Genomic DNA, 13,143 nt, shown 5'->3' on the forward strand with positions numbered 1-13,143 from the left:
GGGTGTTGGCCCGTTTCTGCCCTGCCCAGGTTCCAAACCTGCCTGGGGGAAAAGTTGCCGGCGTGGACGAGACAACTTGTTCAAGTTACACCCGAGGCGGGGTCTTTGGGTCAAACCCAGGTCTAGAAGGCCCTGCGTGGAGGAGAGCCTCCGCGTCACCGCTCTCGCAGTCTGGAGTGCCCGAAGGAGGCGCGCAGCTTCCCTCTCGGGAGTGCCTGGGACCCCAACCTTCCACGTCCTGCTGTGCCCGTGTCCGATGCCTGCGTGGCACAGGTGCCCCCCGTCCCCACCCCTCCTCCAACCCCCGAATACCAGGAACGCTGCTTTTTCGGTTGTTTTACCCCCAGGCCTCGGTGTTTTGGAAGCGAGGTGTCCGGGGTAGTGTGTGCACTGCCCTTTGTACTTTTAGTGCAAAGCCCCGAAAAGCCCCCAGTAGTTTCATTTCCAGGTTTTGTTCTCACATTTGGTAGGACTATCACCTCGGGTCTGTCTACTCTAAGGCAAGAGAGGACGTTTCACTTCGAGGACGCCCATTTTTATTTCAGTTATTCTATTTTAGGCCCATCTGGCTCTAAAGAAATGCCAAAGCTCAAACAAACCCGAGAAGGAGCAGGAAAGTGATGTGTGCAAATCATTCTGTAGATGGGGAGTAGTGTCCACTCCAGGCCCGGAGCACTGTACCGATGGGTATTAATTACTGCATAATCGGTTTCGGAATCAGATCGAAATAGTCCCCTTCTCCAATTCTCTCAGAATGTTTAAATTCAGATCCAGGAGTCAGATGGGACGTCCCAGTAAAATTCGCCCTTGAAAATTAGCGACTTTCCCCTTGCAGTGAAAAAGGTCAATTACAGTAATTGGGCCAATGGATTTCGTTTCTTTAAAAAATTTTTTATATTGCGCATTGCATTCAAGTTTGGGTGGCAAATAAATATTGGGGCTAGAGGCCGCGTTTCTGTGTAAGTTTCGTTTTCAGCCTGCGTCCTCAGAACGGGGGTACTCACCCCTCCCGCGGGGTCCCTCTCCGGCCCCTCCCTCTTCTCCCTTCCCCCGCGCGTGGCGCTTGGGTTGTTGTATTCGGCCCCGCACCTCTTTTCCTGGGTGAGTTGAAGCTTCTGAGTGCCTGGCCCGTCGGAGGCAGCTGCCGAGCCGGCGCTGGGCAGGGCTGGGCAGGGCTGGGCAGGGCTGGGTGAGGGCGCGCGGGTGACCCCCAGCCGCAGTCAGCGGCGGAGATGCAGCTTGGGGCGATGGCGGCCAGACGCCGTTGTCCAGACTTCGCGGCTGGTGGAGGCCCGCCCGCTCCGTGGCGCTCCGGGCCGACTTCCCCAGAAGGCCTTCCCTCCTCCAGCCCCTCGGAGGAATGGGCCGGCGCTATGACCACGGAGAGGGAGGGAAGGGGAGGCGTCTCTCGGAGGGATTGGGGCTCCGGCTGCAAGATCCCAGCCCAAACCTTAAGTCTCCGTGGGGTGGACATTTTAGGAGATAAGGGGGACCCCAGCTGTTAAGATACCCGAACGCGGGGTCTCTTAAGTCCAGGTGACAACGTCTTCTGGAGGATGGGGGAAGGCGCGTTGGGGAAAAAAGAGGGGGGCTCTTAGGTATTTGGGATCCCGGGCCCCAGCTCTGCCAACCTCAAGGTGAGTGTATGTTGGGGATGACTGATGGAAGGCGCAAGGGGGACCCCGACCTAGCAGGTCGGCGGCTGTCAGAGAGGTGCCGCACACTTGCCTCCTCTCCGCGCCCCCCGCAGCGTGGTTCTAGGCGCGGCGCCCCGCCGGGGTGCAGGGCGGAGCTAGGCTGGGACTGGCTGGGGGCTGCCCCGCCCGGCGACTGGGCCTTGGTGCCGGCCCCCGGGGAGGAGTTATGATAATTTCCTTCTCATTAAGGCGCCCGGGTCCCCCGGCTATTGCCGGGACACACAGTGCGGGCGCGGCTTCTCGGGTCCCCGGCAGCGGCTTGTACACGCGCGGCGGCAGCATCTACGCTCGCAGAGCCGCCGATGCGCGTCCAGTGACCGGGACAGCGAGGCCCTCGCGTGGCGGGGGCGGCGGCAGACGCCTAGCCACCGTGACCCCCATTTTGGATTTACCGCTCGGGGGGTGGGGGGAGCCTGGATTTAACTGGCGCCTGTTTTGGGGGACGCCGGACGCCATGTTGTGGAAAATAACCGATAATGTCAAGTATGAAGAGGACTGCGAGGTGAGCTGGGCGCAGGGGCGCAGTCTGGCCCCGCCCGAGGACAGCCTGGGAGGCGGGGGCCGCCGGACCCAGGTCGGGGCGAGGGCGCGGGAGCAGCGAGCAGGCACCAGCCTCTGCCCCTCGATGGGACGGGGTCCACTTTTCCGGACGCCCCCTAGTCCGTTTCTCCGGGGCTCTCTTCCTGAATCGGGCCTTTTCCTAAACATCCACCCCCGGGAACAAGGCCTGGAAAGAGAATGGCAGATCCCACCCGCAAAGCTTACCGGTCGGTCTCTTGCGAAGCAAAACAGCCCTTCTTCCCTTTTTCTCGGAAGAGCGTCTCGTCTACAACCCTTAGACGTGGCTTTTACGCACCGTATCTCTGTCCAAAGGGGTCAGACGGGGCGACCTGCCGGCGACACCTTTGCAGAGTCTCCTCCGAGGCGGGCTTGTCACCTGCCCCGCTAACTCCTCGGAGAAACAAGAAAACAACAGAAGTTTGGCTTTTAAGAGAAGTGGGGGCTGGGGAGTGCTGGTGGGGGGGCCCTGAGGCCAGATGGGGCCGTAAGCGCTCGGGAGTGCTCCAGCCAGTCGGACAGGTTGAGCTAGAGTTTCGGAGAGTGGGAGGGAGGGAGGCGGCGAGCGGGAAGAGGAAGACGCGGGCGGCGGGCGGCGGGCGGTGTGCGCCAGGGCGCTGGCGGAGCGGAGCCGGGCCTGGGGGGCCGCGGGAGGGCTGAGCGCCCGCGGGACCTCAAGAGGCTGCCCCTGTCGGCAGGCCCAGGCACTTCCGCTAGGGGGCGACAGTGCCATGTTTCTCCCGGCTCCCCGCTCTCCCTGTGACCCCTCGAACCCAGGGAGACAAGTCCTTTAAGAATTAAGTAGGATAGTCTTGGGGCGAGGGACGTGCGCAGGCAAGGTTGCCCAATATTCGGGGTCCTTAATTCTCCCCCTGTGCCCCGATTTGTGGGGACACTGACCGTGGCCGGGCAGGGCGGCCTCACTTGCTATTCCGTCTTGGTCGGGACGCTGCTAACAGGCAGGGCAGCCCCCGCTGCGGTGCGTTCCTTCCCGAGCTCCTCGGGCGGCGCTGGGTGGCAGGCCTGCTAGGGAGCGTCACTCACCCGGAGGTCTTTGTCCTGAGGGCGTGGAAGGGGAGGTTCCCTGGGGCGTGGAAGATGCGCACTTCCCGCTTTGTGCGCTTTATCCGCGCTTGCAGCTTCCCCCGGTTCTTTGGTCGGGCGCCGCCATGTGCGGGCTAGTGAGCGAGCGTACTGCGCACCGTGCTCGCCGCATGCCGACTTCCTCGCGGTACCCGGATCTCGGCTTCTCCTGGCCGAAGGCCTGGGGTTCGGACTTGGCGCTTCAGAGCGCCTCGGGCGTCGCAGGGCCCAGGCCTTCGCCGCCGGGCTTTGAGGACGCGTTCCTCCAGGTTTTTCGAAATCTCTCTTTACTCCGTGGACTCGGGTTTTGCAACGAATCCCCCGGGGCACTTTGCCTCCGGGTGCCCTCCGGCTGGAGGGCCGGCCCCGCGGGTTGGGTACGGGCTGGTGCGGTGGGTCCCCTGGGGCCTCGCCCCTCAGCGTAGCGGCAGCGGCCAGTTCGCAATAGCGGGGTTTCGTACTAGCGGGGTCTCTACTTCTCTCTCCCAGGATCGCCACGATGCGAGCAGCAATGGGAACCCGCGCCTCCCCCACCTCTCCTCCGCCGGGCAGCACCTCTACAGCCCCGCGCCGCCCCTCTCCCATACTGGAGTCGCCGAATACCAGCCACCACCCTACTTTCCACCGCCCTACCAGCAGCTGGCCTACTCGCAGTCGGCCGACCCCTACTCGCATCTGGGAGAAGCTTACGCCGCTGCCATCAACCCCCTGCACCAGCCAGCGCCCACCGGCAGCCAGCAGCAGGCCTGGCCGGGCCGCCAGAGCCAGGAGGGGGCTGGCCTGCCCTCGCACCACGGGCGCCCGGCCGGCCTGCTACCCCACCTCTCCGGGCTGGAGGGTGGTGCCATGAGCGCCCGCAGGGATGCCTACCGCCGCACGGACCTGCTCTTGCCCCACGCGCACGCCCTGGATGCCGCGGGCCTGGCTGAGAACCTGGGGCTCCACGACATGGCCCACCAGATGGAGGAGGTGCAGGTGAGAAGCGCCTCGGCTCTTGCCCCTCCTGCCCGGACCTGTTCACCCCCCAGCTTCTCCTACCCCCCCCCCACGCTCCCCCGAACTTAAGGGAAACTTTGTCGTTTCTTCCCCAGAATGTTGACGACCAGCACCTGCTTCTGCACGATCAGACTGTTATTCGCAAAGGTAGGTAGTGAGAGCAAACTTCTCTCCTCCGCCGACAGTGCATGACCTGGCAAGGTGGGGGCATTTGGTGGCCGGCTTGGGACATTTGTGCTGGGGGAGGGACTGACCAGGGCTGGGGGAAGGTAGGTTTTTTTGGAGTAAGAAGAGATCTCTTTCCGAACTAAATGAGAAAGGTTGGTAGTAAAACTCTTAGGAGCTGCCTCGATTAAGAGATTAATCAGGATTTGTTACTCCATAGCGTTCTCCTGGGGAATATGATCCCTTCAATTGGATGGTGTTTTTACAGTGTGTCTTCCAGAGTGAGTTAACACTGTGATTTAATTTGGAAGAAAACACACCACACACCTTATTTGGGTGGTCGATTCTGTGACAATTGTTGAATGAGTGGATGTGATTTCTATTTTCCATTTCAAATGTGCATCTGCTGAGGATGATGAATTCTAATCCTGACCTGCAAGAAGAGGTTTTGAAACAGTTTGGCCTACCAAATACACAGCTTTAAAAGGACCGGGGTGGGATGACGGGGCCGGAGCTCGGGTTTATGGAGGGTAGTGGGGGAGGGGACTGGAAAATTGGATCACTCTGGGAGTGTCTTCGGGAAATTAAGTCGGGGTACTGACAGGATTACCAGTCCGGCTGTTGTGGAGATGGAGTAGTCCTCCTAGGTAAAGGGTAGTTACTGTCACCTACTGGAAGTTAAACTGCTCAAAGTCAATTGGGAAATGGTTTTTGAAGAAAAACTCAGAAAATAAACTGGATTTCCCAGGAAACTTGTAACAGAACGGGTTTGTTTGTATTTTTAAATTTACCGTGATCAGTTACACAAAATTTTCAGCAAAGGATCTGAATGTGTCCGGTGATTTTGGTTGTTTGTCGAATGAGGAAGAAAAAAAGGAATTGCCATTTATTTAGGATTGAAGCAGTCTTTTGAAAACAAATGTTCTAATTAAACAGATTTTAACAGTGGCTCGAAAATGAAAACCCTCCATGCTTGGGGTCGTGACTAATTAGCTTTGTTAAGGTGTTAACTTGTGAATTTCAGATTCGATTATCTTTGAAGAATATGACTTAAAAAAAATCTGCTTGCAATTTACATAGTCTTAACATACAGCGTTGTTTGCTTACAGAGCTCTTTTGGCTTTGGTGAGTGGTTTGAAAAGGTCCCTTTTTCCTAAGTGCAGCTCTTGGGACTGTCACTTGTGATCTTCATTCACAGGTCCTATTTCAATGACCAAGAACCCCCTGAGTCTCCCTTGTCAGAAGGAGCTGGTGGGGGCTGTGATGAATCCCAGCGAGGTGTTCTGCTCGGTCCCTGGAAGATTGTCCCTCCTCAGCTCCACCTCTAAATACAAAGTGACAGTTGCTGAAGTCCAGAGGCGATTGTCCCCACCTGAATGCTTAAATGCCTCATTACTGGGAGGTGTTCTCAGAAGGTACATGGGGACACACGGCCACGGTGGTTGGTGGTTGGGTGGTTGGAAGGTGAATAACAAAAAAACCAAGGAGGTATTTTTAACATTTATGTAACTTTTATACTTAACACTGAATTCTAATCGGCTTAGAGTTTTAGTACATTCCTTTTCTTTTAGAAAGTGCCAGATGTAGAAGGAAGTGCTAAAACAGTGCTCACAAATTACCATTTGGTTAGGATTTAATTCCATGTATGAAGTGGTGGCATCCTGATGGAGGGAGATGCTCCATGGGTTTTGTTGCCCCAGGGGGCTTGGGGGGGCTGCTAGAGTTTTTATACGTGTAAATTTATCCACTCCTGCACAATTTGCAGTGTTCTGTGATTGGAAAAAAAATGTTGGTGATGGTAAGAAAGAGCATTAATTACAGGGGACTCCCTGTATCACTTGATTATGATCCACATAATGTAGATACTCTGACAGATTTCCATTTTGATTGCAGCAGTGTAGGAATTTAGAATTTTAAAAGTGTGGTGTCTTGAGAATAGCTACAGTTCACTTTCTTGTACCCAGAGCCAAATCTAAAAATGGAGGCCGGTCCTTGCGAGAGAAGTTGGACAAGATCGGGTTGAATCTGCCAGCCGGGAGACGGAAAGCTGCACACGTCACTCTCCTGACGTCCTTAGTAGAAGGTCAGTGGAGTTTTGTTTCTGTTTTATGGTGTTTTTAGTTTGCGCTGTGTCGTCTGTGTCTTTAATCCCTGAAGGAAAGCCTAAAAACGGCTCTGTCACAAACAGAGATGAAGATGAGTTGTCATGCAGTGACATCACAGTAATTTTATCAAATGCATTAACACTTAAATCCCTGACTGCTTAAGTATGCTGTTCTGGGTTCTCCAGAAAAATCACTGTGTAAAAGAAATTGGTTTCCCTGACCCAGGAACTCTCACCGTTAGGGTGTTGGGACATTTCCTCCGAGTGAACCAGGTTTTGGAAGATGGGATCGGTCACCTGGGCACACTTTTAGAAAGCTGGTTGTGGTATTGGTGGGAAGAAGCACCGATGCCAGCTTGGGTAGCTGTGGAATATCAGGATTGTGGTCATTGAAGAGAAAAGCCCTTGTAGATGGTGGGATTAACCCAATTCACAAGCCCTTTGTTCATTTCCCACATGAAGAAAAAAATTAGTGGGGCCCCTCTCCCCAGTCCTAAAATCGTAGGATGTAACATTTTAGTGTATTGAATGGGTCTGTACCCCCAATCTGGAAGGGAGCCAAGAATGCAATTACAGCCTTTAAAAATAAGTGGGGGCCGGGCGGGGGGGGGGCGGTTAAGGGAAAAGTGAAATAATTTTTTTTCAAAAACCAGCTCATTGTTGCTGTGTACAGGGAAAATGGAGTGGAGCACGGAGGGGCTGATCCTGAAGGCTGGAGCAGCCTCCTCGCCCAATCAGCAGGGCGCTGGGCTCCGCTCAGGGCTGGGGGGAGCCAATGAGGGGTGGTCCCCTGGTGGCCAGGCAGTCTTTTGAACACTTTCTGTCCCTCGTCTAATGGCGCTCCTGCGCGCTGAAAGGGACTTGGCAGAGCCCGGCTCTACCTTTTTACGAGTGTCTTTGGAGGTCAGGGCAAGGAGAAAGGAGCTGCCTGTTAGTTAGCTGCCTGTTGGAGCACAGCTGTCCTGCGTGGAGAATGGTGGGTTCTGCGTGCGGGGCGCATAAATGTGGCTCCTCGCGGTTTTCTTGCTAGCCAGGCTGAGGTGCTTGAACAAGAAAGTGTGTGCCAGAACAATGGTTCTCAGATTCTGATTTAGCAACTCTGGGGAGGCGAGTGGAGGAGACGGGGTGGGGGTGGGGGGTGTCACTCTCGGGGTTTCTGGAAAGCTCTGGCCAGCCTTGGCACCTTGGAGCCAGGCCCGGGTATCTCCGGTCAGAGATGAGTCCTCTTTGGTTTTCTCTCCCTCTGAACCCCGAGTGATTTGGACAAAAGAGGGTGGGTAGTCCAGGTTGGTAGCTGGGCTTCTTCACATTAACATTTCCAGTGGAAACACAGCCCTGCCTTTCTTTGTGAAAAGAAACATCCCCGAGCCCTGCCTCCTTCCGTAATGGGGCACCCCTGGTTTAAAAAGAAGGTTCCCCGTCAAACACTTGGTCACGGTTTCATAAAGAGAAGTGACCAGTTGACTTTTGTGCAACGTGCTCACCTTTAAGTTTCCCTACTTCTCCACGTGGTAACTTTTTTTATCGAGAGAAAGCATGGGTGTGCCTCAGAATCTTAAGTCGGGGTCCAAGACGGGTTCGCGTTATTCCAGGGCAGTGAAGAATGTCAGTCATTTTTTCCACACGCCGTGTGTTTTCCTGCTCTGTTCCCAGGGGAGCAAGGCCACTGAGAGTACCCAGGAAGTGCCACTTGCCCGCTGAATTGTTTTCCTTGTGGGTGACTTCATTTTAAAGTGCCAAGTGACTGGTGGACCCTCCGGGTTAGAAAAAGAGGAGAGGGAGGTTTGCCGGGGGTGACTGCGGGCCTTCTAAGTCTCTTGTCACTGCTGATTATTTTAGGTGAGGCTGTTCATTTGGCTCGGGACTTTGCCTATGTCTGTGAAGCAGAATTTCCTAGTAAACCCGTGGCGGAATATCTAACAAGACCTCATCTTGGAGGGCGGAATGAGATGACAGCTAGGAAGAACATGCTGCTGGCTGCCCAGTGAGTATCCAGACTTGAATTTGGTGGCTGGGTGTTACTGATCTTGAACTTGGGGGGCGGAGGGGTGCCCAGTAACAGTCCCTGGTGCTCAAGAAAGAAAGGCTCGGTAAACAAAGGTATGGAGCAAAAGGAACTGGCCAGGGGGCTTTCTTTGACAAGGCAGAAAGATGGATTCTTGGGTAGGACTTAGAAGAAGTAAAATGAATGTATTGCTCAGTAGTGAGTATTTTTTGGAGCTGCTCAGTTAGGCAGCTCAGAATAGTTCAACTACCCTTTCATTATTGTGTCTCCATATCTTAGAAAAATGTGTTGGAAACACTTTGGTCACATCCAGTCAAGATTGTGGGTGCCTTCTGCCTCCTGAAAAGACATTTTTGGTTTTTTAAATGTAACGATTGGGTTGGATTTGTAGGAGACACGTGGGCAAGCTAAGTGCCTCAAGCCCTACTTAATGCAGCTGCAGGATTTCTCTGGAAGCCAACAGTAAATTAGTTCAAAATTATGGTAAACGAGGCAGAAGTCGTCCAGTCGGGAAATGGGGCAAAAGGAAGCAGAGTGACCTAGCCTGTATAAACAGTGAGTTTTGGTGGAGATGTGGATTCTTGGGGTTCTTGAAGAAGAAATTGGTGTCTGGGTACCGAGCTGTACCGAATAAATGGCTATCCATTGTTAAATACCCTCCTGGGCTGGAATCCTGACCCCACCTCCTGCACTGGTCCTGGTGACCTTGGCCCTTTGACTGGGGTTAATCCCGTTATGAGGATTAAAGAAGGGAGTGCTTGCAAAGAGTTGAGCTCAGGGCCTGGCGTGCATAATAGGTGCTGAGTGTGAAGCAGTTGACTGTTAGTAGCAAAGTCTATTTCTTTTGAAATCTCTGGTGGCCTCCTGGGTGTCCTCCTTGGGGTGCTTTGGCTTTGTCCTCTTGCCCTGTCACGAGCTAGATGGAGCTCACAGGTGTGTGTTGACTGTCCTCCCAGGCAGGTGTGTAAAGAATTCACAGACCTCCTCAATCAAGACCGAACCCCCAACGGCAACAACCGGCCCACCCCGGTCTTGGAGACGAACATACAGAACTGCTTGTCTCATTTCAGCCTGATCACCCACGGGTTCGGCAGCCAGGCCATCTGTGCGGCTGTGTCGGCCGTGCAGAACTACATCAAAGAGGCCCTGATAGTCATAGACAAATCCTATATGAACCCCGGAGACCAGAGTCCAGCCGATTCTAGCAAAACCCTGGAGAAAATGGAGAAGCACAGAAAATGAAGGATGGGCGTGAGCCAAGGGCTGAAGAGTCTCAAAGGAAAAGGACTCCATGATCATTCTCAACCCGGACAGACTGGGAGACCCCTCTTGCCGGGGGACAGTTTTTGACCCACCTTCCCATGAAAAAGGCCTCCACTCATTTTCTGGATCTTGACGTGCCCTCCTGGATTCCTTAGTGTTCTTTTCTCTAGCGCTGAAGTGTGTCTCCTTAACTCTGGACAAGGGATCGGAAGGTGACAAGTGCTGGTTCTTTGTTCATTAAGCTCATTTTATTCTTTTGAACCCCATTCTTTTCTCTGAAAGTGGTGCTACAAGTTTTAGAACCTTTTAAATAAATTCCCGGGGCTCACGAGAAAACCCACACCGGTAGCTGTTGAAATGTCAGATTGGTGCGATTCAGGTCGACAGTAACTTGCAGTGTTAAGGTAATGGTTGGCTTTTTGTGTCCACTCAATATTTATCTAAAAGTATTTATCTGGCTTCTTCAGATATCAAATCCTACAGACCGTAGGAAGCAAAGATTCTCTCTGCTTAGCAGCTAGTTTAATAGGTGGTATTTGACACTCTTGAACCCCTCGTTGAAAGGGGGCCTTTGGGTTTTACGAAACTTGTAGAAATGAAGCCTGCTGATGATCTTGTGTTTTCTTTTTGTCTTTTTATTTTTTTAATTCGGAGAGTTAACTCTTCAAATGAGAGACTCTGAAATGTCATGTTCCTTTAAGGTACTGAAGCTTTATTTGCATATTTATTTCACATCTTGGTGTTTCGAGTAAACTTGAAAGGGGTAGGCATGAAGCGGTTTTTTTTTTTTTGTTTCTTTGTTTTTGTTTCTGCTGCCCGCCCCAAGTCCCGTAGGAGGCTCTGTATGTTGAGAAACAGTGCGTTGAGTGTACAGATTTTATTTATGCATAATTTAATGGGGTCTGTAAATACGGGTGCACTTCTTAAGACTTTTGACAAATGGGATTCGATTTTCATATTAACTTCTAAAGGTGATGGGGTAATCTTAAACTCTTCTTAGGTTTTATTCATATGTACGCAGGGTATTAAGAGTTAAGAGGATCCTGGGCTCTGTTCTTGATGGGGAAGATTCTATTTAATTGAAACTCTCTGTTCACAAAGCAGTAACTTTGTGTCTCAATCCCATCATGCTGGACCGGAAGATGGGTGTGTGGTACCGTGCGTGGGGGTGAAATGGAGGTTTTTGGAAATGGCTGTAAACGTTCCGCGAGTAATTGTTGTGTGTAACAATACCTGTATAATAAAAAGTATTCTCCATAGAAGCTGTGAATGTCGGGTTACAACTTGGTTTTTTCTGAGTCTCTGGGATGAGTGGGGTAGTGGCTGAGCTTAATTTATGGTTTGGCTGTGGCTTTGTTAATGGGACTGAGCCGGAAGGTTGTGCGCCAAGGGAAGTCTGAAGTTTCATTTTCTGTCCCATCTAGGCTGCAGGAGGGCCTTGCTCTCCGCGGCGGCCCTCCGCTGTGTGTAGTACCCCTCTCCCGCCGCTAGGGCTGCCTGGAAGCGTATGGGACCCTTTCTTCTGAAGGGAGAGAGTCTGCAGTGTTGGAACAACGTCTCTTGCCTAAAGCTTAACTGCCTTTTGAGAAACAGCTAGGGTCAGGTAGGGTCAGGTTGCCGCCTCCAAATTTTGAGAAGGGAACCGAAATGACTGTAGGTCATTCTTGGGCAGACATTCCTCAGTAGGATTTTTGCATTCAACCAAGTGCCGACAGCGGGAAGTGTAGGCTTTCCTTGGTGTTTTCAATTCAGTGAAATTCTCCCATCTTTGGACACACGGCAGTGCGCATCTGTCCAAGGCACCCTAACCATTTTGCTTGCCTGGTAAGTGGGCCGTTGGGTCTCTGCGGGCTGCTTGGGGAGCAGAAGAGTCTGGTAGAGATTGTGGACTTGCTGGATGTTTGTGAGGATCTTGAATGTACTCTCCGGGTCCTTGATTCCAAGTTGAAGTGTGCTGGCGTACCCTCCAGGAAGTGATGTGTTTATAGTTTGGCACGAGAGGCAGGGCTTCAAAGGGAAGTGGGAGCAAAAGGATTTTCCACATTGGTTAAGGCCATCTCTTCAGCTCCAGCCTCATAATCCTTGATTTATAACTCTACCAAAAACTCAGCAATTCCTGACTTTGTGTTGGCATTGGATGTGAAGTAATTTAAACTCTGCCAACCTAATACTTTGCTCTTGGCAGCTTGTCCTTGGCCACTGAATGTTCCTATTAAGTTGGATTTATCTGGTTGATATGTCAAGTTCACAATTGCTTTGCTTTAGAGGAGTGAAGAGAGGTCTTAGGTTGGCGGTTATTTCTCAATCAAGACGTGAGACATTGGGTGTTTAAAGGAAGTTATGGGGGAAAGGGCTGAAGGAAAAAGGACTGTTTTCTTATCAGCATCTTAACCTGCTTTTGGACCAGAATCTGGCTTTTAGGAGCTGTGCCCAATTGCAATGCAGACAATGTTCTGGAAATGCCCCAAAGTCAACCAAGGATTGAAGTGAGTCATAAGCAGGGCTTGTGCCTGGCTCACTGCTCAATTGTCCTTTATCCCCGTTCCCACTGAAGCCCACGGATGGCTGATGGGTCCCCTGGGTCCAGGGCACAATAATAGGTTTTTCTTCCCAACACCTCTGAGCTGATAGGCGAAACAGCCAAGTCCCCTCAACAGGTCTCTACAAAAACGGTGGTTGCCTCGGCTTTTCCCTCAAGCCCCTGTTTGTGGGAGAAGGGTCCCCTGCTGTTGCTTCTCATGGGCCGGGGTGGTTTCATTTCCAGCCCCACGATGGTGAGGATCACACTTCTTTTCCCTTCACCCTGTAGTTGGCCCACTGGCTGACAAATTGAGCTCGCTTTTATGAAGGCACATGATGCCGTGAAGTCTGCCCTCTGGGAGAAGAAATGAAGATGCTGCTTTTTTTTTTTCCTGGTTGCCCTGTAGGAAAAGCCGTCATTGTCCGAAGGCACGCTCTTGCCTAGCGCTCCACGCGTGAGAGATTCCTCATAGCAGAGACTCCTCGGCAGGGCTGTGCGTCTGTTGACAAGACCTGCCCATCCAGGTACTTGGCACCTTGATGCCCTCCTGCCTTGCGGACAGCACGTTTAGAAGTTCTGTGGAAGGTCAGGAGTGGGTGTTTTCAATAGCAGTTCACGGTTGTCTTCTCTTGCATGTGCCTACGGTTTCAGTTGCGGGTTAGCAAAGGGACGGATTAGTCTGTTTCTCATTGGAAATGATTCCATAATGATGGCCATCAGTATTTTCTTCTTGGGGGGCCTTAGCGGTCTG

At 52.5% G+C, this 13,143-nt stretch overlaps 1 protein-coding gene across 2 annotated transcripts; it reads left to right on the forward strand.

Annotated features, from left to right (window-relative positions):
* Nucleotides 1-2,151: 2,151 nt before the first annotated feature.
* TFAP2C (transcription factor AP-2 gamma) lies at nt 2,152-9,850 on the forward strand. 2 transcript variants are annotated; one of them, XM_028089186.1, is made up of 7 exons: nt 2,152-2,199; nt 3,828-4,313; nt 4,430-4,481; nt 5,698-5,914; nt 6,464-6,582; nt 8,443-8,587; nt 9,565-9,850. In XM_028089186.1, the coding sequence occupies exons 1-7, from the start codon at nt 2,152-2,154 to the stop codon at nt 9,848-9,850; spliced, it is 1,353 nt and encodes a 450-aa protein (XP_027944987.1). The 2 variants fall into 2 exon arrangements, with proteins under 2 accessions (XP_027944987.1, XP_087882414.1); XM_088026288.1 differs by lacking the exon at nt 2,152-2,199 and adding an exon at nt 3,425-3,607.
* Nucleotides 9,851-13,143: the final 3,293 nt, after the last annotated feature.

The sequence above is a fragment of the Eumetopias jubatus genome, unplaced genomic scaffold (genome assembly GCF_037043125.1).
Source record: "Eumetopias jubatus isolate StellerSeaLion01/CBP00866 unplaced genomic scaffold, mEumJub1_p1.0 scaffold_9, whole genome shotgun sequence".
NCBI lineage: Eukaryota > Metazoa > Chordata > Mammalia > Carnivora > Otariidae > Eumetopias > Eumetopias jubatus.